The sequence below is a fragment of the Myripristis murdjan genome, chromosome 8 (genome assembly GCF_902150065.1).
Source record: "Myripristis murdjan chromosome 8, fMyrMur1.1, whole genome shotgun sequence".
NCBI classification, from domain to species: domain Eukaryota; kingdom Metazoa; phylum Chordata; class Actinopteri; order Holocentriformes; family Holocentridae; genus Myripristis; species Myripristis murdjan.
In genome coordinates, this window is record NC_043987.1 from 16137644 (window position 1) to 16165218 (window position 27575).

General features: G+C 40.3%; 4 protein-coding genes across 4 annotated transcripts in view; 2 read left to right on the top strand and 2 right to left on the bottom strand.

The window, feature by feature from the left end:
* LOC115364416 (extracellular serine/threonine protein kinase FAM20C-like) overlaps positions 1-7731 on the top strand; it is a 44829-nt gene extending 37098 nt beyond the window's left edge. Inside the window, exons 5-10 of the mRNA XM_030058989.1 lie at positions 322-437; positions 2884-3064; positions 3612-3721; positions 3998-4079; positions 4503-4562; positions 6937-7731. Of these exons, the coding sequence (XP_029914849.1) occupies positions 322-437; positions 2884-3064; positions 3612-3721; positions 3998-4079; positions 4503-4562; positions 6937-7195 (808 nt within the window). The 3' untranslated portion in view covers positions 7196-7731. The remainder of the gene's footprint in view (positions 1-321; positions 438-2883; positions 3065-3611; positions 3722-3997; positions 4080-4502; positions 4563-6936) is intronic.
* A 1908-nt stretch (positions 7732-9639) lies between these two features.
* On the bottom strand, positions 9640-22105 carry LOC115364420 (microfibril-associated glycoprotein 4-like). The gene is made up of 2 exons (XM_030058990.1): positions 21994-22105; positions 9640-10711 (listed from the first exon to the last, which is right to left on the bottom strand). The coding sequence occupies exons 1-2, from the start codon at positions 21998-22000 to the stop codon at positions 9981-9983; spliced, it is 738 nt and encodes a 245-aa protein (XP_029914850.1). The 5' UTR covers positions 22001-22105; the 3' UTR covers positions 9640-9980.
* On the bottom strand, positions 21178-23737 carry LOC115364421 (microfibril-associated glycoprotein 4-like). The gene is made up of 2 exons (XM_030058992.1): positions 23732-23737; positions 21178-21816 (listed from the first exon to the last, which is right to left on the bottom strand). Exon 2 carries the CDS (start codon positions 21803-21805, stop codon positions 21263-21265), a length of 543 nt encoding a protein of 180 aa, XP_029914852.1. The 5' UTR covers positions 21806-21816; positions 23732-23737; the 3' UTR covers positions 21178-21262.
* LOC115363121 (extracellular serine/threonine protein kinase FAM20C-like) overlaps positions 23708-27575 on the top strand; it is a 28135-nt gene continuing 24267 nt past the window's right edge. Inside the window, exons 1-2 of the mRNA XM_030057206.1 lie at positions 23708-23719; positions 23819-24018. Coding sequence (XP_029913066.1) covers positions 23708-23719; positions 23819-24018 — 212 coding nt within the window. The remainder of the gene's footprint in view (positions 23720-23818; positions 24019-27575) is intronic.

A 27575-nucleotide genomic window follows, 5' to 3' on the forward strand; every position in this document is an offset into this window, starting at 1 on the left:
CATGAGCACTTCCGGTACGGATGCTTAACAAACTTCATAATCACTTGTTACATGCATCAATTTGACACTCCGTTAACAGTTTGATGATTCAGCACAAATCTAGCCAAGATTTTCCTCAACAATTACATTTTCCTCAAAAAAGCCATCTGCTTAAAATGAACATAATATTTGTAGTTTTCTCTTTTTTGAGTATTGAATGTTCTCTTGAACATCTCTCTCTCTCTCTCTCTCCCTCCCTCTCTCTCTCTCTCTCTCTCTCTCCCTCTCTCTCTCTCTCTCTCTCCCCCCCCCCCCCCTCCCTCTCTCTCTCTCTGACTCTAGAATCCTGGACTTTCGGAGAGTGCCCCCGGTGGCAGGAAGGCTAGTCAACATGACGAGGGAGATCAGAGATGTGACGCGGGATAAGAAGCTCTGGAGGACCTTCTTCATATCACCAGGTAGAGCGTTTGCCAAACCTCCTGCTGCTTGGCTATATCACTTACATAATGCACAACCACACCTCCCCTCTCACCTTAATCATAAGAGACTTCTTAATCACATTTGGGTTCAAACTGTGTTATGTATCTGTAGTTGAGGAGTCTTGCTGCTGAATATACCCCTCAGATCATGCCCTTCCACACAAGATGTGGGACAAAAACAGAGAGAGAGAGAGAGAGAGAGAGAGAGAGAAGGAGAGAGAGTGAGAGAGAGTGTGTGTGGGTGTGTGTGTGAGAGAGAGAGAGAGAGAGGGAGAGAGAGAGTGCGAGAGAGAGAGAGAGAGTGTGTGTGTGTGTGTGTGTGTGTGTGTGTGTGTGTGTGTGTGAGAGAGAGAGAGAGAGAGAGAGAGAGAGAGAGAGAGAGAGAGAATAACATAGCAAAAAGTCACCACACAGTGGCAGTGTAACTCAATTTATTCTCACTACAATAATGGAATATCCAAGGTATGACATAACCTCAGAAATGAACATAAAACTACATTAATACAGCAAATAAATGAACAAATAAATTCTAAAAAAAAAAAAAAAAAAGTTTGAAATGACGTTAATATCATTAATATTATAACAACCACCTCAACTTAGTTCATGTTAAAAAGAAAAAAAAAGAAAAATTCAGAATCTTTTAATTTATTTCCACTTAAACCTTTACAAGTGTGAAATGTCAGTGGTTATTAACTATGGATTATCTGGGAATCACCATATCAAGTCAAGATATCAGGTATTATAGTGGCAGAAGAGGCTTCTCATTCGGAACAAAAGCAACATCAAATTGTGTGCAGCCAACAGGTGTACAGTCTGAATTACTGTCTCTGTGCTATGAAAAGCTCTGACATCATATTGAAGCTATTCAAACAGACCATTACTGTCCATAAACGTAACTATACATCTGTGTTCATCAAATTCTTGGACAAGAATGGTGATGTAGAGATTGGCGTGTATTTGTTAGGGAACACAGGTAAAGAGCAGGCTTCTGTCAGAATTTCTTTGTTTTTTTTAAAGATGCACTGCTAGTGGTTAAAAAGGAATTGATATTTTTAAGATGAGTGATTTCAGAGTAAGTACTTCTGAGTACTTATGAGTCATTTCAAATTCTGTCCTAAAGAAACAAGATGAAAAGAGTGAGCATTCAGGATGGAAACAACTATTTATAGTGCATTTGAGATGTTGTACATTTTAATATTCGAATTCTGCGTACGTGTTAACATTAGATAACATTATATGGCAGGAAAAGTAGTGGACCATGCCCTTTACAACAAAAATCTATTGGAACAAACTCTGTCGCATGACATGTTTTGGACAGACACAGCACAACAAAGAGTGGAAGTCAGACATGACTGGCTGAGGAAGCAAAGACCTTTTTCATTCAAAGTGCCGACTCTAGTGTAGATAGCATCACAACCTCCTCTCAGTGAAAAGCTACAGTGAAAACACAGCAGTCACATTCTCCGTGACGGAGATAAAGGCAGTTTGCTAGGTCAGCAGTCTTCACTCCACCTCTCTGAACCTGAGATTAAACTCTTCCTCCAGCTGTTGATCAAACTGTCAAAATCTCTGTTCAGCAATATTACATATTTAGAAGGTTTTTCCATGAAAAACATCCCCTCGTGCCTTACTTAGATATACTACAGTAGTTCAGGCCAGGGGCCATCTTTGGAGAATGAAGGGGACCAGGAGCCGCTAGATAAAATGAGCCATTATTGACTTATATCCTATCAAAATGAATATAGCCCAATCATTTGTCCTGCTGTAACTATCATGCTGAACACACCATGACATAAGGCAATGGCCACAAAACATTTTTTACATAAAAAAAAAAAAAAAGATCAGAAAACAGTAAAAATTACAAGAAATACAAAATAGGAAAAAATATTTGCAATGATTATGATTGTATATTTTAAAAAATAAATTACAAGAAAATTCTATAATAATTTCCCCAAAAAATGAAAAATAAAAAGGACTGATGTGAATTTTGTTCAGATGGTGAAAAAAAACCTTTCAGAATAAAAGCCTAACCCTAACTCTAACCCTCTACTATCAGTGGGCTCCTGAGATTCACAGGGTTAAAGGGAAACCCTGGGGGATTGCAGTTAATCTGTGCATATCCTTTGGGATTTGACTGGCTTTCAGGGGGTGACCATCATTGTCCTCGAGGACCACATGTGGCCCACAGGCCAAACTTTAAGTATCTGTAGGTTACACCTTGCACTCGTAGAAGTATGTATGGATCTATGAATATGTAAACAGTAGCCCTTACCTCCCCCTTCAGTAGAGGAATGTGCAAACAAGTAGAGGAGGACCTTTAAGAGATGAGGTTTACCTCTTCATGTTCACTGCACAAAGAACTTCCACCTCTCTATCACATTCTCTCTCTTACTATTTCTTAATCAGTTTTTCTCTCTACCACCAGCTAATAACATCTGCTTCTATGGCGAGTGTTCCTACTACTGCTCCACTGAGCATGCTCTGTGCGGTAAACCAGACCAAATTGAGGGCTCACTAGCGGCCTTCCTGCCAGACCTGGCCTTGGCCAAACGCAAGACCTGGAGGAATCCCTGGAGACGGTCCTACCACAAGCGCAAGAAAGCTGAGTAAGGACAGGACACTTTTCCTCCAAGGTTTTAGCCAGCCTCTCTTATCATATAAGTAAAGCAGACTTTCTTTATATTTTGTTATTCTTCCACAGCATTGTGTGGAGAGTTTTCATATCTTAAAAAGTACCAACAGGATTATACGACATGCATAACTAAACACATCACACCAGGTAGTAGTGAATGACTATTTTTTTATTCACTTTGACCATAAGCCCATTCCTCCACAAACCCCTAACCTTTTGGCACAAGAGGTAACATGATACTAAAGTGCCATTTTAACCTTATATTCAAACAACCCAGGCATTGAAAAAAAGAAAAAAAAATCCTTACGTGCTCCCTACACTGGTTCTCCCACCAGTTGGGGGTTAGTAAATGCACATGGCCTCCAAAAACCTTTAAGAATGTTAAATTTATCATGCCTGGCAAATATCACATTTACACAATGACTTTCTTTTTCCTCCATGTTAATTATATAAGCATCTCTTTCTCTGTGACTAAATTTTAGTATTTTGTGATGGATGTATTGTGTGTACTGTCATGTCAGGTGGGAGGTGGACCCAGACTACTGTGACGAGGTGAAGCAGACCCCACCTTATGATCGTGGCACTCGACTCCTGGACATCATGGACATGACCATCTTTGATTTCCTAATGGGTAAGAACAGAGAAGGAACTGGCTATGCGAGACACACAAGGTGGACAGCAGATATGCACTGTAGGTCAGAGACTTTGTGCATTCCAGAGCCATCCGAAGTGATAGGGGAGAGGACGAAGGAAGAAAGGATGGAAAGAAGAGAACAAGGAACATTTGTCACACAAGAATGTAAAATGTCTAGAGCTGAATAAACACACCATACCACTGATGCCTCATGGCTATGAAGCCAAACCTCAAAGCATATTTTTTCACCATTGTCACCTTTTCCTTGTAAAGGTAACATGGACCGACACCATTATGAAACATTTGAGAAGTTTGGTAATGATACCTTCATCATCCACCTGGACAACGGACGAGGGTAAAGACACTGCTTTTTTCACTGCCTTTAAAGTCCCTGCTTTAGCAACCAGTATTTGTTCGAACCACTCATATAAAAGAGCTTTTTTGAAAATTCTCCCTTCAGACCTAAATATTTTATCTAAGAGCTGATAGAGGGTCTTGAAACTTACATATTCTGGTGCCTTCCGGCTTATTTTATGGTATTTTGACTGTAACTTACAAAGCATGTAAAGCACGCAAAAAAGACCAGAAAGCCAGGGTAAACTTGGCTCTCCAAAAGTAACTTTCTAAATTAATGCACTTGATTTTGTGTCATGAGACAGGACCAAGATCATATGACCAAGGTTTCATGTAAACAAAACCTTCATTGTAAGACAGATATCGGTAAAGGGAAGTGAATATGAATACCTGCTTTATCTTTTCTTTATCCTCATTCTTGTAGATTTGGAAAACACTCCCATGATGAGCTGTCAATCCTGGTTCCTCTCAGCCAGTGCTGCAGGTCAGATGTTGTCTGTTGTCTGTGAATTTCCACCATCAGAAAAACAGAAAATGTTCCTGTCACACACTTCATTCTATTATCTCAACTTTGTGTAGCTTATAGCACCTATTTCCATTTCCGCTTTTCGTATATATTTGCAACACAAACTGTGTAACAAACAATAAATCATTTTTTTAATTTACCAATATGTTTCATCATTCAATAAAAATAGCCAAACATCTCATCTCATCTCATCATCTTCCACTCATCCGCGGCCGGGTCGCGGGGGCAGCAGTCTGAGCAGAGATACCCAGACTTCCCTCTCCCAGACACTTCCGCCAGCTCCTCAGGAGGAACACTAAGGTGTTCCCAGGCCAGCCGAAAGACATAGTCCCTCCAGCGTGTACACTGACCGCATCACTGCGGAGGCTGCACCGATCCGCCTGTCAATCTCACGCTCCACTTTTCTCTCACTCGTGAACAAGACCCCGAGATACTTGAACTCCTCCACTTGAGGCAGGACTTCTCCACCAACCCGGAGAGGGCATGCCACCCTTTTCCGGTCGAGAACCATGGCCTCGGACTTGTAGGTGCTGATTCTCATCCCAGCCGCTTCACACTCGGCTGCAAACCGCCCTAGTGCCTGCTGAAGGTCCTGCTTCGAAGGAGCCAACAGGACAACATAATCTGCAAAAAGCAGCGATGAAATCCTGTGACTCCCAAACAGGACTCCCTCCGGCCCCTGGCTGCGCCTAGAAATTCTGTCCATAAAGATTATGAACAGAACCGGTGATAAAGGGCAGCCCTGCCGGAGTCCAGCATGCACTGGGAACAGGTCTGACTTATTGCCAGCAAAGCAAACCAAGCTCCTGCTCCGGTCGTACAGGGACCAAACAGCCCTTAGCAAAGGGCCTCGGAAGGGCCTTCTTAAAAACAGGGACCACCACCCCAGTCTGCCACTCCAGAGGCACTGTCCCCAACCACCATGCGATGTTGCAGAGGCGTGTCAGCCAAGACAGCCCCACAACATCCAGAGATTTGAGATACTCAGGGCGGATCTCATCCACCCCCACCGCCCTGCCACTGAGGAGCTTGCGAACCACCTGAGTGACCTCAGCTTGGGTGATGGACGATTCCACCTCTGGGTCCTCAGCCTCTGCTTCCTCAATGGAAGACGTGACGGTGGGATTGAGGAGATCCTCAAAGTATTCTTTCTACCACCCGACAATATCCCCAGTCGAGGTCAACAGTTCACCACCTGCACTGTAAACAGTGTCGGCAGAGTACTGTTTCCCCCTCCTAAGACGCCAGACTGTTTGCCAGACTGCTCGAGCCGCAGCACACCTGGCTTGCCAGTACCCGTCAGCTGCCTCAGGAGTTCCACAGGCCAACATGGACCGACAGGACTCCTTCTTCAGCTTGACAGCATCCCTTACTTCCAGTGTCAGAACCAGGTTCTGGGATTGCCACCACGACAAGCACCAGAGACCTTGCGGCCACAGCTCCAAACAGCTGCATCGACAATGGAGGCCAAGAACATGGTCCATTCGGACTCAATGTCCCCAGCCTCCCTCGGGAGCTGGGAGAAGCTCTCCCGGAGGTGGGAGTTGAAGACCTCCCCAACAGAGGGTTCAGCCCTTATTTTTAGTTCATGAAATCTTGTCGAGAGTGATTTCTAAGCAATGTCAGTTTCATCCACTGACATTTTGTCCTCAGAAAAGTTCAACACTGATAAAGCAGACATGCAACAGACAGCAAATAATGATTGGATTCTGTCCCAGGAAGTGGTGATTACTATTATTGTTAAGAGCATTTCCTGGTCTTAGACACACACATCTTAGAAATGATGTAATAACAGGTTTTTGGTTTTGGTTGGTTTGTTTTGGCAGTGAAGTACACTTTGGTGTCAGCTTTTCAAGACACCCTGACAGCCTCAGAGTCTTGCCTTGTCCTAAGAGTCTTTGACTCTTTGACCCAAAGAGGTTTAGATCATGGGGCTATCCAGATGAATGTCTAAGTAAATCAGTCAGTTTCATTTATATTTTGTTTCCTCATTCATAATATATTGACCTAACACTTTGCCCTAATCAGCCATATGTTTGAGTTTTATTTTAAATTATCATTCAATTTAAGTACATTTGTGTACTTAACTGTTACTGCAACATTTCAGTGAGTAAGACCTTCATCAGGCAAAAGTGTCTTTTGCAATAAAACTTCCTATGCAAATGAAGACAGTATGAAGGATTACTATGATTTTCTTTCATCTGCCCACATGGTCTATGTCCTGTACTCCACTGACACTGGTTTGTTAGGTTTACAAACATTTGATTTTTGTGCAAATATAGACATAGATGTAGATATAATAACCCAATAAGCCTTTATCCCTTCTCACCAGGGTGAGGAAGTCCACATATCTGCGTCTCCAGTTGCTGGCCAAGGAGGAGTACCAGTTGAGCTCCATGATGGAGGAGTCACTGCTCCGTGACCGCCTGTCCCCCATCCTCATCCAGCCCCACCTCCAGGCCATGGACCGCAGGCTTCGACTGGTGCTGCAGGTCTTGGCTGGCTGCATGGAAAAAGAAGGCTATGCCAATGTTGTGGAGGATGACCCAACTGGGGACACGAGTACCCACAGGAGCCCAGGCCACAGGTAGTGAGGTCTAGGCTGGAGGATGGACGGAGCCACCCTGGGTCCCTGGTCCCATCTTGGACTTTCAGTGACAAGTTAACAATGAACTTGGTCATGGATGTGTGACCCATGGGATTGAACCAAACTCACACTTTTGACATCATGCTGAATTCAGTGAATTCCAAGACTTGCCTTCAATGCCTCTACAGAGCGTACTTTTGAGTGTGTTTATATAGAACAAATTGTCCACAGATACAAATGAAAGACTGTGCTAAAAAAAGAGGCTTTGTATTCATTAGATACAGATGTATTTTTGTTTTTATCAGATGGTGTACAAGACATATAGGGACCACTGTTTGTGTTCTGATTTTGTTCTGTTTGTTTTGAAGACTGAGGCTATCATGTTCATGTAAGTGTTTATTATATTATTCTATGACCAAATGAGATGACACAACAACATATAGTCAGACTGTAAGCTTTACCAATGCACCACAAGACAAAGAAACATTTTAAAACTATAGGCGGTTTTAACATATTACTTACTTTGTCAAACATGCCAGGCCTGGGCATAATGAAATTGTGTAGTTGTCATTCTAAAATTTGATCAATCACCCCTTCAAACTGCAACCAGTGTCCAAATGGTCAGCTCTCTCTCTCTGTCCCCATATGCTTTATTATCTTTAGCCACACTTGACAGATTAGATGAACATCATTCTGATCAAAACTACATTTCACACTGTATTCCAAACAATATCCTCACTTTGCTTAATTCCAATTTTGTAACATGTTTATCATGTTCCTCCTCTTAGCAAGTTCATCTTGCATTATATGCAGTCAGAGAGGCACAACATAAAAACATTATTATGCAGAAACCAAAAACAGTTTAACTTTGAGAATCAGAGCCTAGATTTGCATCAGAGATATTTTTTATCAGGATGAATGTCCGTCCATTCAAAGGCACCGACATTCTTACATGCAGACCTGAAACATTTATATCAAGGTTTGGCTGCATTGTTATAATTTAAAGAGTCACAATTACAGTTCCTATATTATTATTTTTTTTTTTACATAGATTTTATTGATTTTCACATAAACATAAACAACAAACAAGTGCTCTGCATTCACAAGTTCCTATATTCTTTTATTTCAATATGTCCAAATTGTTATTTATTGCCAAATCACAAAGAATGAGAGTGGTTTGGCAAATTGGGGTAAAATTTTGCTTTAAGTAGGTTTACATAATTTGGATATACTTAATATTTGGATACCATGGTGGCATTCCTTTCCATACTGTTCACATGGAAGAAAAACAGCAAACTTTTTTGATTGGATGTTACAATCTTGAGGTGTTGCCAGTGCAATTCAATCTGACAAGTAGTGCTGCGTATTTGCTTACTCAGTGCCTGTGTAATGACAGAAATACTTGAATGTTTTTTTGAGGTCGCCAATATGAAAAGGATTCAGTGAAGTCTAACAGTGTAAAGTCTGAGAGGCTTTAGTCCGAGTCTGAGAAGCGCTTGGGGGTCATAAAAGGGGTTAAAATGCCTCTTCTCAAACAGGGATAGCCTCGGGCGTTATACTTTGATTTTCATATTCTCAATGTAAATATATAGAAAAACTTTGAAGACTTAACTTGCTGCGCTGTGCAGTACTTTGCTTCTGTTTTCTGCTATTGCATCGTTACTGTGAAGATCTGTTTACTAAATGATTACAGTGTGCAATAAATACAAAAATGATCACAAAAGTGAGTGTGTCCAGGTTGATACAGGTGTTTTGGACTAAAGCGGCACTCTTAAATGCACGCATGTTTGGTTCAAAATAGATTAATATGTGTTTCTTCCTCTTTATACACCTGGAGGATTGCAAATACAGTGTGTCAACCAAGTATATACTGTGACAACTAGGATGAACACAATGCTTTGGTTGAATGAAAAACACTCAACATCTTCCTACGATACCTGGCAACAATGTACTGCCTTACAATATAACATGAGAAAAATCAGAATGCTCTGGTGCTTAAGGATTTAACAGTGCTAACTGGAAAAACCACAAGCGGGTGGGTACAATCACGCAAGTACACACAGAGAGAAATAAAGCTGAAGATTACCATGTAAACTAGAGGTCGTGTCCAGTTTCAGTGACAGAAATCTGAAAAAAGAATGAGCAACAAATTCTGTGGTATGACAGACTCAAATGCACTGGTCATTTTATACGCTAGCTGCCAAGGTGTTTTTTTACTGATTTCTTTATCTTGTTATTTGATACAGCTTCAGATCTCAACCCTGGTCCCTGCTGTGTGGAGTTTGCATGTTTTTTGTGTGTTCACATGCATTTGTTTGTCTTTATTTGTGTCATCTGAGGTAATCCAACACATCCTGGAAATCATTCTAGGCCCTTTGACCATCAATATGTGTATAGGCTAAGATTTTATGGAAAAGGAATAAATATTCTGTGAAGGAAAACAAATAATTTGCTTTGCATGCATATTTTTATTCATAGAGAAAAGGTCAAGTTACTGTTAATGTCTCACAGAGCAGAAAAACTGGTCACCATTACAGTACCTTCTGATAAACTTGAGATACATGACATTCAGTTACATCACAAGACAGTTCACCTGAGAGATTGATTTCATTTGATTACATATATAAAGAGTAGATATTCCCTGATCACACACCCATAATGACATTACACTGATTCTCTCATTTGAAAATGTAGATGTTTTCCATATCGATTGTTGGCAAGACTATGTTGTACCTTTGATACATAAGACTGGGACAGCCTAGAAGGTAGACAACACAATTCATATCTGCTCAAGAAACCGGCCTTATCTTCATTGCCACAGCTTTCAGGGAGTAATGATGGCCCTTCCAGGCGTACCAGACTACACCTGTTGCAAAGTGTGATGTTGTTCCCCAAAGATATACACCATTGATGTTAGCCGTGTGGCAAGACTTATACCAAAAGGCTCCGTAATAAGTACTTGCACAATTTTTGCTCCATGCGTCCTGGTCTTTATCAAAGGTACTGAACTTGTGTCTATTGTGATACAGCAGAGAGTCCCCTGCTCCTCCGTTCGTGAAGCCTGAAACGTGCAGCTTGTAGCCATCAGCCTCAGAGCCAACAGAGAATGAGGAGTACTTGGCAAACACTTTGTTTCCCCCAAAGTCCTCCATGTCCACCCTCAGCTCATAGCGTCTCTTCTTGGTGAGGAGATGCATGTTCTCCAGTCCCAGCCAGTACTCTCCGGATCCATTTCCAAAGCCGACTTTGTACTGCTTCCAGGGTCTGTAGAAATTCACTGTGCCGTCCATTCTTCTCTGGATCACCGTCCACTTCCCTCCATCAGTGTCCATGTCACAGAACACTTGAACTGGTGTAATACCCGGGTAGATGGTGTACACACTGCTCTTGGTGGAGATGTTTTTGTAGATTTCATCACAGTCCGCGGTCAGGGAGATATCACAGCGAGGAGAACAGCGGACTCCTGCAGGCAACACAGCTGTGATCGCATAGCACAAAATGGCAAGTTTGAAATACATAACTTGCAGATCAAGACACCAATAAAAACATCAAATGGATGCAGATTCCTTGCAGCTCTAATGCTGTCTGAGCTGACAAATGGCAATTTATAGTCAGGAATGGTGACACTAAATGGCACTAAGCCAAAATAACATTACATTACAGATTGAACAATGTAGCCATTGGACCAGCTCAACAGGTCATGAGACTCCTTAGAACAATGGTTCCCAACCTTTTTCTTGAGGGTCCCATATTTTCATCATTGCCGACTTTTCACCCATGCGTCTTTTACGGCATGTTCATTAACATCTGAGAAACGCAGATGTTAATGACGAAATCTTTGATGAAATCTCCTCCTGAAGCTGATCCATGTTGCGGATGAACTGTCTGGCCAACGCGTCAGGTAACTTTCCCTAGAGTCTAGAAAATTAAATCTAAAGTCTAGATTTAATTTTTTTATATAATTTTATTTATTTTATTTACTTATTCAAACTAATTATTAAGCTTTTAACCCAATTTATTTAAAGTGTTTTTTGTCACAAATAAATGAAATACTAACACATAACAAAAAAAAAAAAAGAAAATTATAAAATTATCACACCCCTCAAAATCAAGAGGGCTTGGCGACCCCCCGATGCCTCTCTCAGCTGAATTATAATGAGCTACTTAATTAGCAAACCAAAGTAGTCGTGCTCACTAAAGCCTAGAACTTCTCATTTCCATACTACATGTCACCTACAGTGAGAATTACACTTCTATTGCATTGTTACAGTAAAGGCATGAGCTTAGAGGTGTACGTTTAGAATGCTAACATTTTCCAAAATGTCCATACTTAGCTTAACACTTAAATCATTGTTACCATGTGTCAAACCAGAGTATAAAATAAATAAAGTATATTGTCTAACCACAGTTAATATTTGCTGCCAGTTTGGGGCAGACTTCAACCTGCCCTCCCCACACCCTCCAGATGGTGGCATGTATGAGCCCATGACTTTTAGCATCATTATTCTTTCACTGTTAACAATACTGGGCCGAAAAAAAGAAAAAAAGAGGATTTAAGCAACAATTATAGGAAGACAGTGAGCTGCAAATATAACAGATAGGCCTATATTGGTAGATGCTTCAATCCAATTTCCTTTCTGTCTCCTTGCCTTCAGCCACAGTTTAGGATCAGTTTTAGTGAGTTTTTTTTGTTGTTTTTCGTATATATTTGCAACACTAACTGTGTCACAAACAATAAATCTTTTTATTTATTTACTAATATGTTTCATCATTCAAAAAAAAAATAGCCAAACACCCTTTGCCTAAAGGTAATTTGCTTTGCTTCCCTGTGTTCCAGTTTCACCTGCATTTAAATTTTATTGTAGCTTCATTCAAAAGATTTTTCACAGAGTCAGTTAGTTTTACTTCACCTTGTTTTCATCTTATTTTTAGTTTATGATATTAAGCTTATCCATAAATCTTCTCCAGAGTGATTTCTAAGCAGTTTCATCCACTGACATTTTGTCCTCAGAAAAGTTCAACACTGATAAAACAGACATGCAACAGACAGCAAATAATGATTGGATTCTGTCCCAGGAAGTGCTGATCACTATTATTGTTAAGAACATTTCCTGGTCTCAGACACACACATCTTAGAAATGATGTACTAAAAGGTTTTTGGTTTTGGTTGGTTTGTTTTGGCAGTGAAGTACATTTTGGTGTCAGCTTTTCAAGACATCCTGACAGCCTCAGAGTCTTGCCTTGTCCTAAGAGTCTTTGACTCGTTGACCCAAAGAGGTTTAGATCACAGAACTATCCAGATGAATGTGTAAGTAAATCAGTAGGTCATATTTATATTTTAGTTCGAAAAGGTTCATTTTGTCTACTTTGTTGACATGAGAGTTTCTGTTCCTTTTTTCAGACAAAAATCAAGGTAGTAGACTACCTTAATTTTTGTCTGAAAAAAGGAACAGTAACTCACATTTTATTTCCTTGTTCATAATATATAGACCTAACACTTTGCCCTCATAAGCCATATGTTTTAGTTTTATTTTATATTATCATTCAAAGAAAAAATCTGAACACATTTGTACTTAAACTGTTACTGCAAAATTTCAGTGAGTAAGACCTTCATCAGGCAAAAGTGTCTTTTGCAATAAAAGTTCCTATGCAAATGAAGACAGTATGAAGGAGTACTCTGATTTTCTTTCATCTGCCCACATGGTCTATGTCCTGTACTCCACTGACACTGGTTTGTTAGGTTACAAATGTTTGTCTTTTTGTGTAAATATAGACATATATATAGATATAATAACCCCAATAAGCCTTTATCCTTTTTCACCAGGGTGAGGAAGTCCACATATCTGCGTCTCCAGTTGCTGGCCAAGGAGGAGTACCAGTTGAGCTCCATGATGGAGGAGTCAATGCTCCATGACCGCCTGTCCCCCATCCTCATCCAGCCCCACCTCCAGGCCAGGCAGGCTTCGACTGGTGCTGCAGGTCTTGGCTGGCTGCATGTTGTGGAGGATGACCCGACTGGGGACAAGAGCACCCACAGGAGCCCAGGCCACAGGTAGTGAGGTCCAGGCTGGAGGATGACAGATTAGATGAACATCATTCTGAGCAAAAGTACATTTCACACTGTATTCCAAACAATATCCTCACTTTGCTTTATTCCAGTTTCCTAACATGTTTATCATGTTCCTCCTCTTAGCAAGTTCATCTTGCATTATATGCAGTCGGAGAGGCACAACACCAGAACATTATTATGCGGAAACCAAAAACAGTTTAACTTTGAGAATCAGAGCCTAGATTTGCATCAGAGATATTTTTCATTAAGAGGAATGTCCGTCCATTCAAAGGCACCGCCATTCTGACATGCAGACCTGAAACATTTAGTTTAAGGTTTGGCTGCACTGTCATCATTTAAAGAGTCACAATTACAGTTCCTATAATCTTTTATTTCAATATGTCCAAATTGTTATTTAAAGAATAACAATTCGGACAAAAAGAATGAGAGTGGTTTGGCAAATTCGGCTAAAATTTTGCTTTAAGTAGGTTTACATAATTTGGATACATTTAATATGTGGATACCATGGTGGTATTCCTTTCTATACTGTTCACATGGAAGAAAAGGAGCAAAGTTTTTTGATTGGATGTTACAATCTTGAGGTGCTGCCAGTGCAATTGAATCTGACAAGTACTCCTGCGTATTTGCTTACTCAGTGCCTGTGCAATGACAGAAATACTTGAGGGTCATTCCATGTCATTTCACCAAATTTTCAGGACATCCCACGCACTTGGGTCTCAAAAAATTCACCAGTTGTTCCTTATTTATCCAGTGCCCATACTGTGTGACATTTTACGATTTTTTTTCAATTTTGAAGATAATCAAACCAAAATGGTTTCAATTTGTAAAGTAGTCAGTTTTATGCATATTTTATATATGGTGAAATTCAGAATGGGTACTTTACTGTGGAAATTTGGAAGCAAAAACCTGAACTCTATGAATGTGAAGCTTAACAGATTTGGTAAAAAGTTCATGAAAATGTTGATGTTTTGACAAATAAATGCATTTCTGATGCAATGGTCATTATATTTTAGGTTATTAATGAACAAATAATAAATAATAAATGAATATAAGACACAGAAGCAAGCTACAATGGTCTAATATTGAGGAATTTCAATATTTGTGAGTGGTGAGAAAGCCCCATGTTTTGGATAAAAAAAAAAATGAAGAACTTGCATAAAGAAAAACATTTTATATACCAAAAAAGAGTAAGCTTTGAACTTTAAATTAAAACAGAGATCAGATTTTTTCAGACATTCCCTCATGCAGTTATGGGCCAATGAAAATCTGACACGAAAACTTTTTTGGATTTGGAGAGGCTGCCATCCAGAAACCAATGCATATATCTGACTAACCATTAATGCTTTGAACAGTCCATGTATGTATGTCAAAGCTCTGAAAAAATCAAGAAGCTGGGGCATAAACAAAGTTGTTTCCTGAAGACCCAAACATGGTCGATCAAGAAATCTGAGTATTTTTTTTTTTTCCATTTTTGAGGGGCTGGCATACCCACCAGTTATGATGTTTGACAGATGTTTTTGTATTCTGAGTAGGGTTGGGACCTATTTGGATTTTAACGATTCCGATTCCTTAACAATTCCCTCTTAACGATTCCGGTTCCTACCGGTTCCATTATATATATATATATATAGATAGATAGATAGATAGATAGATAGATAGATATAGATATATAAAGATATAGATAGATAGATAATAGATAGATAGATAGATACAGTCTTTCTAGTAGCCATAAATGCCTACTGCATTTGTTGTATTCATTGATGCAATTTTCATGTTCTGTGTTTATAAAAAATTTGTTCTGTATGTAGCCCGTAGAACTGAGAGTACACAGGACACAATTACTTCTTTGGGGTTCTTTTATTTGATTTTAGATATGTTGCTTTTCTTTTTGACGGAGGGAAAATAAAAAGAAGAGAGTTCTGTGTATGACCAGATTCATACAAATGCTTGGCAACAGCAAATGTCGCTATCACAGTTCACCGTAAACACTGGTGCTTTACTATAAAAAGGCTTAAACAGAAAACTAAAATATATATATATATATATATATATATATATATATATATATATACACTATATTACCAAAAGTATTCGCTCACCTGCCTTTACTCATACTATGAACTGAAGTGCCATCCCATTCCTAACCCATAGAGTTCAATATGATGTCGGTCCACCTTTTGCAGCTATTACAGCTTCAACTCTTCTGGGAAGACTGTCCACAAGGTTGAGGAGAGTGTTTATAGGAATTTTTGACCATTCTTCCAAAAGCGCATTGGTGAGGTCACACACTGATGTTGGTCGAGAAGGCCTGGCTCTCAGTCTCCGCTCTAATTCTTCCCAAAGGTGTTCTATCGGGTTCAGGTCAGGACTCTGTGCAGGCCAGTCAAGTTCATCCACACCAGACTCTGTCATCCATGTCTTTATGGACCTTGCTTTGTGCACTGGTGCACAGTCATGTTGGAAGAGGAAGGGGCCCGCTCCAAACTGTTCCCACAAGGTTGGGAGCATGGAATTGTCCAAAATGTTTAGGTATCCTGAAGCATTCAAAGTTCCTTTCACTGGAACTAAGGGGCCAAGCCCAGCTCCTGAAAAACAACCCCACACCATAATTCCTCATCCACCAAATTTCACAGTCGGCACAATGCAGTCTGAAATGTACTGTTCTCCTGGCAACCTCCAAACCCAGACTCGTCCATCAGATTGCCAGATGGAAAAGCGTGATTCATCACTCCAGAGAACGCGTCTCCACTGCTCTAGAGGCCAGTGGCGGCGTGCTTTACACCATTGCATCCGACGCTTTGCATTGCACTTGGTGATGTGTGGCTTGGCTGCAGCTGCTCGGCCATGGAAACCCATTCCATGAAGCTCTCTGCGTACTGTACTTGGGCTAATCTGAAGGTCACATGAAGTTTGTAGCTCTGTAGCAATTGACTGTGCAGAAAGTCGGCGACCTCTTTGCACTATGCGCTTCAGCATCCGCTGACCCCTCTCCGTCACTTTACGTGGCCTACCACTTCGTGGCTGAGTTGCTGTTGTTCCCAAACGCTTCCATTTTGTTATAATAGAGCTGACAGTTGACTGTGGAATATTTAGGAGCGAGGAAATTTCACGACTGGATTTGTTGCACAGGTGGCATCCTATGACAGTTCCACGCTGGAATTCACTGAGCTCCTGAGAGCGGCCCATTCTTTCACAAATGTCTTGTTTCACAGTCTGCATGCCTGAGTGCTTGATTTTATACACCTGTGGCCAGGCCAAGTGATTAGGACACCTGATTCTGATCATTTGAATGGGTGAGCGAATACTTTTGGTAATATAGTGTATATACGGCAGTGGGCTTCAGGATCACTGAGATAGACAACAACGAAATCAGTTAAGTCTACTATAACAGCAATAATAAAAAAAAAAAAAAAAAAAAATCATTTTGAAATGTACAGTCTATCTTACAAAACACTTACATTCCAAAATACAGACTCCAAATAAAAACGGGCTTCACCGGGGAGCGCACTTCAAACACTGGACAACTTGATGCCTAAATACAATGAAATTACATAAGCAGTTGTTTCAGTTCACCAATAACTACGCACATCAGCATAGCTAAGGCTTTATGCATGCTAACTTTACCTTGCTAGCATCTGTAAACACTGGATCGGCTGCTTCCCATTCACCGTCATCCGACGTCGCTCTTGTCTATAACATCATCACCCAGTTACGACATGGATATGTGGACATAGTTTTTAACCTTTGTACATGCATGTGGGTACAGTTATTGTAATATTTGCCCATTTATTTCACGATGCACTCCGGACATCAACACCGTGCTGCTCTCCCGGTGGCTCCAAAGGAAAGAGGAAGCCCAACCCAATTATGCGCGACACTGCCACCTTGTGTCCGAAATAATTAACCGAAAATGGACATTTTGCCAGGAACCCAGTAAACATATACACATTTCTCTAATTTTTGGACATCTGAATGAAATGTAGAAATACACAAAACAAAACATGAAATGTGGGTCACTAGAAATGGCCTGTTTCAACCCTAAGTGACAGAATACATATCTCGTTACGTCAAATATACCACCCGGTTACATGTAAATAGTTCATTTACTATTGTGATCAAAAAAAATTGCGCGCGCGCGCGCACACACACACACACACACACACACACACACACACACACACACACACACACACACACACACACACACACACACAACAGGCTCTCTTTCTGAAACGTTAACATTAGCTCCAACTCAGAGAATGTCTAATATGTCTAATATAGGGAGAAGTGGCACTCCCGTCTAACTTCCGGGTCTCGGAAACACGTCTCTGTCCATGTGAGGGCGCTCACGGGCGAGTGCAGAATGAATGGGAGTCTATGGGGCTACACCCCTAAAAATACACTTTTCTCTGGAAATAATTTTTTGTCAAGTAATTTGAATACTGTTTTCAAAAGGAGGGGCTAAAAAAATACACTCAGCTGAATATTGGATTTTTTTAAGTTCACCTATATGTTCTAAAAAGCCGTTCAAAAAGTGTGATGACGTCACACATTGAGAGGTGCTGCTTTACTGCGATTTCCAGAGCCCGTCTCCGGAGAGCAGACGGAGACACTCGAGAGAGCCCGCCTGTGCTATATTAGACATTCTCTGTACACACAAATATCAACTTTGATGGAAAAGTCCTCCTTAAGAGTGGTGTTTCTCGTTTCTCTTGGTCTTCGGGTGCCATCAAGTGGGATCCCTGGTCGTAAACAGCCGCAAGTCCGTCACTGACCAATCAGCATTCATTAGCAAATGCTAGCGTGTTATGGCCAACAACAGCCCAAACTGTAGGAAACTGAAAGGATATAAGTTCTCGCTAATTTCACTTTTAACCTATAATCCATATTGAACTTTCAGAAACTACAACAGTATTTGCGATTTTTCAACCATAAACAGGAGTAAGAGACAAATTTAGCCGTTTAGCTCCATAGAGCCCCATTCATTCTGCACTCGCCCGCGATCACCCCCAGTGGAATTACGGTGGAACTGCAACCAAGTTCGATACAACGGGGGTTAATGGAGAGTGGCAAGGCTCGTCGTAGACGGGCTCTGTCCTATGAGGGACGAAAAATGACAAAACAATAAATAAATGAATAAATAAATAAATACGCATATAAATATATAAATGCATAAATAATTAAATTAATAAATATTTCTACATTTATTTATTTATTTATTTCTGTTTTTATTCATGCATTTATTTATTTATTTGTGTATTTATACATTTATTTATGTATTTATTTATTTATTTTTACATTTATTTATTTATTTATTTATTTCTACATTTATTTATTCATTTGTGTATTTATATATTTATTTCTACATTTATTCATTTATTTATTCTTTCTTTTATTTCTACATTTATTTATTTATTTCTACATTTATTTATTTATTCCTACATTTATTTCTGTATTTCTACATTTCCACATTTATTTATTTCTGTATTTCTGTGTCGTATGTTAATAAGGTGGGCGGTTCTTACATTAGTCTTAAGCACGATTGGTTTGTGGGTGTGATCCTATCCACTGCTACTACCTGGACTGGCAGTAGCAGTGGATAGCAGTGGACTAGCTAGCTACTAGGGCATTAACAACGCCAGACTTTTCAATGTTGTCGACGTTACGTCGACCCGTCAACACCGGGAGATTTTTGGGGGGGCTAGCGGGGCTCCAACCGGAGGGAGGGAGGGGTTGTAGTGGAGCGCCGACCGGGCGACCGGGGGGGTGAGGAGGCTGTGGTGGAGCGCCGACCGTGTGTGTAGTCGGACCACTGGAAGTAGTCGGTGGGTGCATGATTTACCACATCATTCGCCAGTGACCTTAAATCACTGACGATGGCTCTCAAAACACTTTCCATTGCGTTTTACACAGTAGCTAGTAGGGCATTAATGTAAACATCGACCCGTCGAAAGTCGAAGAAACACACACACACCCCCACACACACGGTCGGCGCTCCACTACAACCCCTCCCTCCCTCCGGTTGGAGCCCCGCTAGCCCCCCCAAAAATCTCCCGGTGTTGACGGGTCGACATAACGTCGACGACGGAGTTGTTAATGCCCTAGTAGCTATCTAGTCCACTGCTATCCACTGCTACTGCCAGTCCAGGTAGTTGACAATTGTCAAGTGAAACCAGTGACACTCCCACAGAGGTTAAATACCTGGACCTTACTCCACTGTCTTTGTCAGACTAGTGGGGACTAGAAAGACCAATGCGCATGAACTGATGAAGCCCCTTGGTTAAGAGGCGAAACGTCTTCCTAAGACAAATACAAGTCCAGTTGCCTACGATTCAGTTTGCCCAAAGAGAACGATGACCTGGATAAATAAGAATATCCATAGACATATTACCGTTCCAAATTTCAGTTTCCTATGTGGTGTAGTTTCTGAGATATTGACACCTGAAAATGGAGGGAAAATAAGGACGAGCCAAAATCGACACATACCCCCCACACTAAATTGGCCATATCTCAAAAAGTATCCATCCGAGCAAACTAAAATTTTACAGTGTGCCTAATGGATGAACAAGGAACAACATGAGAATTTTTCAGAATTTTTTGAGACCCAAGTGCGTGGGCCATATGTTGAAATGACACGGAATGACCCTAGAATGAAGTCTGAGAGGCTTTACTCCGAGTCTGAGAAGCACTTGGGGGTCATAAAAGGGGTTAAAATGCTTCTTCTCAAACAGGGATAGCCTCAGGCGTTATACTTTGATTTTCATATTCTCAATGTAAATATAAAGAAATACTTTGAAGACCTAACTTGCTGCGCTGTGCAGTACTTTGCTTCTGTTTTCTGCTATTGCATCGTTACTGTGAAGATCTGTTTACCAAATGATTACAGTGTGCAATAAATACAAAAATGATCACAAAAGTGAGTATGTCCAGGTTGATACAGGTGTTTTGGACTAAAGCGGCACTCCTAATTGAACGCATGTTTGGTTCAGAACAGATTAATATGTGTTTCTTCCTCTTTATACACCTGGAGGATTGCAAATACAGTGTGTCAACCAAGTGTATACTGTAACAACCAGGATGAACACAATGCTTTGGTTGAATGAAAAACACTCAGCATCTTCCTTCAATACCTGGCAACAATGTACTGCCTTACAATATAACATGAGAAAAATCAGAATGCTCTGGTGCTTAAGGATTTAACAGTGCTAACTGGAAAAACCACAAGCGGGTGGGTACAATCACGCAAGTACACACAGAGAAAAATAAAGCTGAAGATGACCATGTAGAGGTCGAAGATGACCAAACTAGAGGTCGTGTCCAGTTTCAGTGACAGAAATCTGAAAAAAGAATGAGCAGCAAATTCTGTTGTATGACAGACTCAAATGCACTGGTCATTTTATATGCTAGCTGCCAAGGTGTTTTTTGATTGATTTCTTTATCTTGTTATTTGATACAGCTTCAGATCTCAACCCTGGCCCCTTCTGTGTGGAGTCTGCATGTTTTTTGTGTGTTCACACGCATTTGTTTGTCTTTAGTGGTGTCATCTGAGGTAATCCCACACATGCTGGAAATCATTCTAGGCCCTTTGACCATCAATATGTGTATAGGCTAAGCTGTTATGGAAAAGAAATAAATATTGTGTGAAGGAAAAAAAAAATTCTTTGCTTTGCATGCATATTTTTATTCATAGAGAAAAGGTCAGGTTACTGTTAATGTCTCACAGAGCAGAAAAACTGGTCACCATTACAGTACCTTCTGATAAACTTGAGATACATGACATTCAGTTACATAACAAGACAGTTCACCTGAGAGATTGATTTCATTTGATTACACGTATAAAGAGTAGATATTCCCTGATCACACACCCATAATAACATTACACTGATTCTCTCATTTGAAAATGTAGATGTTTTTCATATCGATTGTTGGCAAGACTATGTTGTACCTTTGATACATAAGACTGGGACAGCCTAGAAGGTAGACAACACAATTCATATCTGCTCAAGAAACTGGCCTTATCTTCATTGCCACAGCTTTCAGGGAGTAATGATAGCCCTTCCAGGAGTGCCATATTACACCTGTTGCATAGTGTGATGTTGTTCCCCAAAGATATACACCATTGATGTTAGCATAGTGGCAAGCAGCATACCAAAAGGCTCCATAATAAGAACTTGCACAATTATTGCGCCATGCGTCCTGGTCTTTATCAAAGGTACTGAACTTGTGTCTATTGTGATGCAGCAGAGAGTCCCCTGCTCCTCCGTTCGTGAAGCCTGAAACGTGCAGCTTGTAGCCATCAGCCTCAGAGCCAACAGAGAATGAGGAGTACTTGGCAAACACTTTGTTTCCCCCAAAGTCCTCCATGTCCACCCTCAGCTCATAGCGTCTCTTCTTGGTGAGGAGATGCATGTTCTCCAGTCCCAGCCAGTACTCTCCGGATCTATTTCCAAAGCCAACTTTGTACTGCTTCCAAGGTCTGTAGAAATTCACTGTGCCGTCCATTCTTCTCTGGATCACCGTCCACTTCCCTCCATCAGTGTCCATGTCACAGAACACTTGAACTGGTGTAATACCCGGGTAGATGGTGTACACACTGCTCTTGGTGGAGATGTTTTTGTAGATTTCATCACAGTCCACGGTCAGGGAGATATCACAGCGAGGAGAACAGTGGACTCCTGCAGGCAACACAGCTGTGATCACATAGCACAAAATGGCAAGTTTGAAATATAGAACTTGCATTGTGGATTTCAGATCAAGACACCAATGAAAACATCAAATGGATGCAGATTCCTTGCAGCTCTAATGCTGTCTGAGCTGACAAATGGCAATTTATAGTCAGGAATGGTGACACTAGATGGCACTAAGCCAAAATAATATTACATTACAGATTGAACAATGTATCCATTTGACCGGTTCAAAAGTTCATCAGACTCCTTAGAACAATATGGAACAAGTTGATCCAACAGTTTGATTTCAATGGTTTCTTCTTATATTGAATAAAAGTTTAGACTCCATGAGAACTGAGTTTACTACCAATAGATGAAATAACTTTAATTCTTCTGCTTTCAGAGTGTGTGTGTGTGTGTGTGTGTGTGTGTGGGTGTGTGTGTGGGTGTGGGTGTGTGTGTGTGTTCGGGCGTCATTTCACAAAGTTTATCAGATAGACATGAAAAGTCCATGTGATAGAACATGATTTTGTGCAATTGAAGAGTTCCTGGATACACTCCGCAGAGTTTGTTGCTAGTGACGTGAGCGCTGCGTTCACAGCGATCCATTCACTATGTGCTCTGGTGACGGGCTTTCACTTTTTAGCTTATCAAACAACCACATCAGGCCTCACCAGAGCCATGTAGAGAGCTCTATCTGTGCGAGTGACAGTGCCTCTTGCTCACGCAGCCTCGCTAATCACAATTTATGTATAAAATGTTAAATATATGTTTACCTTGCTTGTATTGTCAGACTTCCAATATCAAACAAAAATATGCAGTAACAGCTCTTCTGTTCAGATAAACTCATATTATCTGGTGTATGAGCCCATGACTTTTAGTATCATTACTCATTCACTGTTAATGACTCTAGTGTAGATAGCATCACAACCTCCTCTCAGTGAGAAGCTACAGTGAAAACACAGCAGTCACATTCTCTGTGACGGAGATAAAGGCAGTTTGCTAGGTCAGCAGTCTTCACCCCACCTCTCTGAAACTGAGATTAAACTCTTCTTCCAGCTGTTGATCAAACTGCCAAAATCTCTGTTCAGCAATATTACATATTTACAAGGTTTTTCCATGAAAAAACATCTGCTCATGCCTTACTTAGATATACTACAGTAGTTCAGGCCAGGGGCCATCTTTGGAGAATGAAGGGGACCAGGAGCCGCTAGATAAAATGAGCCATTATTGACTTATGTCCTATCAAAATGAATATAGCCCAATCATTTGTCCTGCTGTAACTATCATGCTGAACACACCATGACATAAACAAAACATAAACATAACAAAAAAAAGATCAGAAAACAGTAAAAATTACAAGGAATACAAAATAGGGAAAAGAAAAATAAAACATTTGCAGTGATTATGATTATTACAAGAAAATTCTATAATAATTTCCCCAAAAAATGAAAAATAAAAAGGACTGATGTGAATTTTGTTCAGATGGTGAAAAAAAACCTTTCAGAATAAAAGCCTAACCCTAACCCTAACCCTCTACTACCAGGGGGCTCCTGAGATTCACAGGGTTAAAGGGAAACCCTGGGGGATTGCAGTTAATCTGTACATATCCTTTGGGATTTGATTGGCTTTCAGGGGGTGACCATCATTGTCCTCGAGGACCACATGTGGCCCACAGGCCGGACTTTGAGTATCTGTACGTTACACCTTGCACTCGTTAAGTATGCATGGATCTATGAATATGTAAACAGTAGGCCTTACCTCCCCCTTCAGTAGAGGAATGTGCAAACAAGTAGAGGAGGACCTTTAAGAGATGAGGTTTACCTCTTCATGTTCACTGCACAAAGAACTTCCACCTCTCTCTCACATTCTCTCTCTTACTATTAATCAGTTTTTCTCTCTACCACCAGCTAATAACATCTGCTTCTATGGCGAGTGTTCCTACTACTGCTCCACTGAGCATGCTCTGTGCGGTAAACCAGACCAAATTGAGGGCTCACTAGCGGCCTTCCTGCCAGACCTGGCCTTGGCCAAACGCAAGACCTGGAGGAATCCCTGGAGACGGTCCTACCACAAGCGCAAGAAAGCTGAGTAAGGACAGGACACTTTTCCTCCAAGGTTTTAGCCAGCTTCTCTTATCATTTAAGTAAAGCGGGCTTTCTATATATTTTCTTATTCTTCCACAGCAGGTGAAGCAGACCCCACCTTATGATCGTGGCACTCGACTCCTGGACATCATGGACATGACCATCTTTGATTTCCTAATGGGTAAGAACAGAGAAGGAACTGGCTATGCGAGACACAAGGTGGACAGTAGATATGCACTGTAGGTCAGAGACTTTGTGCGTTCCAGAGCCATCCGAAGTGATAGGGGAGAGGAAGAAGGAAGAAAGAATGGAAAGAAGAACAAGGAACAAGGAACATGTGCCACACAAGAATGTAAAATATCTAAAGCTGAATAAACACACCATACCACTGATGCCTCATGGCTATGAAGCCAAACCTCAAAGCATATTTTTTCACCATTGTCACCTTTTCCTTGTAAAGGTAACATGGACCGACACCATTAAGAAACATTTGAGAAGTTTGGTAATGATACCTTCATCATCCACCTGGACAACGGACGAGGGTAAAGACACTGCTTTTTTCACTGCTTTTAAAGTCCCTGCTTTAGCAACCAGTATTTGTTCGAACCGCTCATATAAAAGGGCTTTTTTGAAAATTCTCCCTCAAAACTAAATATTTTATCTAAGAACTGATAGAGGGTCTTGAAACTTACATATTCTGGTGCCTTCCTGCTTAATTTATGGTATTGTGACTGTAACTTACAAAGCATGTAAAGCAAAAAATCAAAAAAAAAAAAAAAAAAAAAGACGATGAAGCAAGGGTAAACTTGGCTCTCCAAAAGTAACTTTCTAAATTACTGCACTTGATTTTGTGTCATGAGACAGGACCAAGATCATATGACCAAGGTTTCATTTACACAGAACCTTCATTGTAAGACAGATATCGGTAAAGGGAAGTGAACATGAATATCTGGTTTATCTTTTCTTTATCCTCATTCTTGTAGATTTGGAAAACACTCCCATGATGAGCTGTCAATCCTGGTTCCTCTCAGCCAGTGCTGCAGGTCAGATGTTGTCTATTGTCTGTGAATTTCCACCATCAGAAAAACAGAAAATGTTCCTGTCACACGCTTCATTCTATTATCTCAACCTTGTGTAGCTTTTAACACCTATTTCCATTTCTATTCAGCCTTTAAATACTTATCAATGTGGCTTTGAAGATTTATGACAAGTTTGGGTTCAGTTTTAGTTTTAGTTTTTTGTTGTTTTTTTGTTGTTTTTCATATATATATTTGCAACACTAACTGTGTCACAAACAATAAATAATTTTTTTAACAATATGTTTCATCATTCAATAAAAAGAAACACCCTTTGCCTAAAGGTAATTCACTTTGCTTCCCTGTGTTCCAGTTTCACCTATATTTAAATTTTATTGTAACTTCTTTCAAAAGATTTTTCAGTGTCAGCTGACATTTTCTTCTGAGGAAAGTTCAACACTGATAAAACAGACATGCAACAGACAGCAAATAATGATTGGATTCTGTCCCAGGAAGTGGTGATCACTATTATTGTTAAGAACATTTCCTGGTCTCAGACACACACATCTTAGAAATGTTGTACTAACAGGTTTTTGGTTTTGGTTGGTTTGTTTTGGCAGTGAAGTACACTTTGGTGTCAGCTTTTCAAGTAGTAAAATTAAGGTAGTAGACTACCTTAATTTTTGTCTGAAAAAAGGAACAGTAACTCACATTTATATTTTATTTCCTTATTCATAATATATAGACCTAATACTTTGCCCTAATCGGCCATATGTTTGAGATTTATTTTATATTATCATTCAAAGAAAATCAGAACACATTTGTGTACTTAAACTGTTACTGCAACATTTCAGTGACTAAGACCTTCATCAGGCAAAAGTGTCTTTTGCAATAAAACTTCCTATGCAAATGAAGACAGTATGAAGGATTCCTCTGATTTTCTTTCATCTGCCCACATGGTCTATGTCCTGTACTCCACTGACACTGGTTTGTTAGGTTTAAAAACATTTGTTTTTTTGTGTAAATATAGACATAGATATAGATATAATAACCCCAATAAGCCTTTATCCCTTCTCACCAGGGTGAGGAAGTCCACATATCTGCGTCTCCAGTTGCTGGCCAAGGAGGAGTACCAGTTGAGCTCCATGATAGAGGAGTCACTGCTCCATGACCGCCTGTCCCCCATCCTCATCCAGCCCCACCTCCAGGCCATGGACCGCAGGCTTCAACTGGTGCTGCAGGTCTTGGCTGGCTGCATGGAAAAAGAAGGCTATGCCAATGTTGTGGAGGATGACCTGGGGACAAGAGCACCCACAGGAGCCCAGGCCACAGGTAGTGAGGTCTAGGCTGGAGGATGGACGGAGCCACCCTGGGTCCCTGGTCCCATCTTGGACTTTCAGTGACAAGTTAACAATGAACTTGGTCATGGATGTGTGACCCATGGGAGTGAACCAAAATCACACTTTTGACATCATGCTGAATTCAGTGAATTCCAAGACTTGCCTTCAATGCCTCTACAGAGTGTGCTTTTGAGTGTGTTTATATAGAACAAATTGTCCACAGATACAAATGAAAGACTGTGCTAAAAAAAAGAGGCTTTGTATTCGTTAGATACAGATGTATTTTTGTTTTTATCAGATGGTGTACAAGACATATAGGGACCACTGTTTGTGTTCTGATTTTGTTCTGTTTGTTTTGAAGACTGAGGCTATCATGTTCATGTAAGTGTTTATTATATTATTCTATGACCAAATGAGATGACACAACAACATATAGTCAGACTGTAAGCTTTACCAATGCACCACAAGACAAAGAAACATTTTAAAACTATAGGCGGTTTTAACATATTACTTACTTTGTCAAACATGCCAGGCCTGGGGATAATGAAATTGTGTAGTTGTCATTCTAAAATTTGATCAATCACCCCTTCAAACTGCAACCAGTGTCCAAATGGTCAGCTCTCTCTCTCTGTCCCCATATGCTTTATTATCTTTAGCCACACTTGACAGATTAGATGAACATCATTCTGATCAAAACTACATTTCACACTGTATTCCAAACAATATCCTCACTTTGCTTAATTCCAACTTTGTAACATGTTTATCATGTTCCTCCTCTTAGAAAGTTCATCTCGCATTATATGCAGTCGGAGAGGCACAACATAAAAACATTATTATGCGGAAACCAAAAACAGTTTAACTTTGAGAATCAGAGCCTAGATTTGCATCAGATATATTTTTCATCAGGATGAATGTCCGTCCATTCAAAGGCACCGACATTCTTACATTCAGACCTGAAACATTTCGATCAAGGTTTGGCTGCATTGTTATAATTTAAATAGTCACAATAACAGTTCCTATATTCTTTTTTTTTTTTTTTTTTTTACATTCGTTTACATACGTTTTTATTGATTTTCACAAAAACATAAACAACAAACAAGTGCTCTGCATTCACAAGTTCCTATATTCTTTTATTTCAGTATGTCGAAATTGTTATTTATTGCCAAATCACAAAGAATGAGAGTGGTTTGGCAAATTGGGGTAAA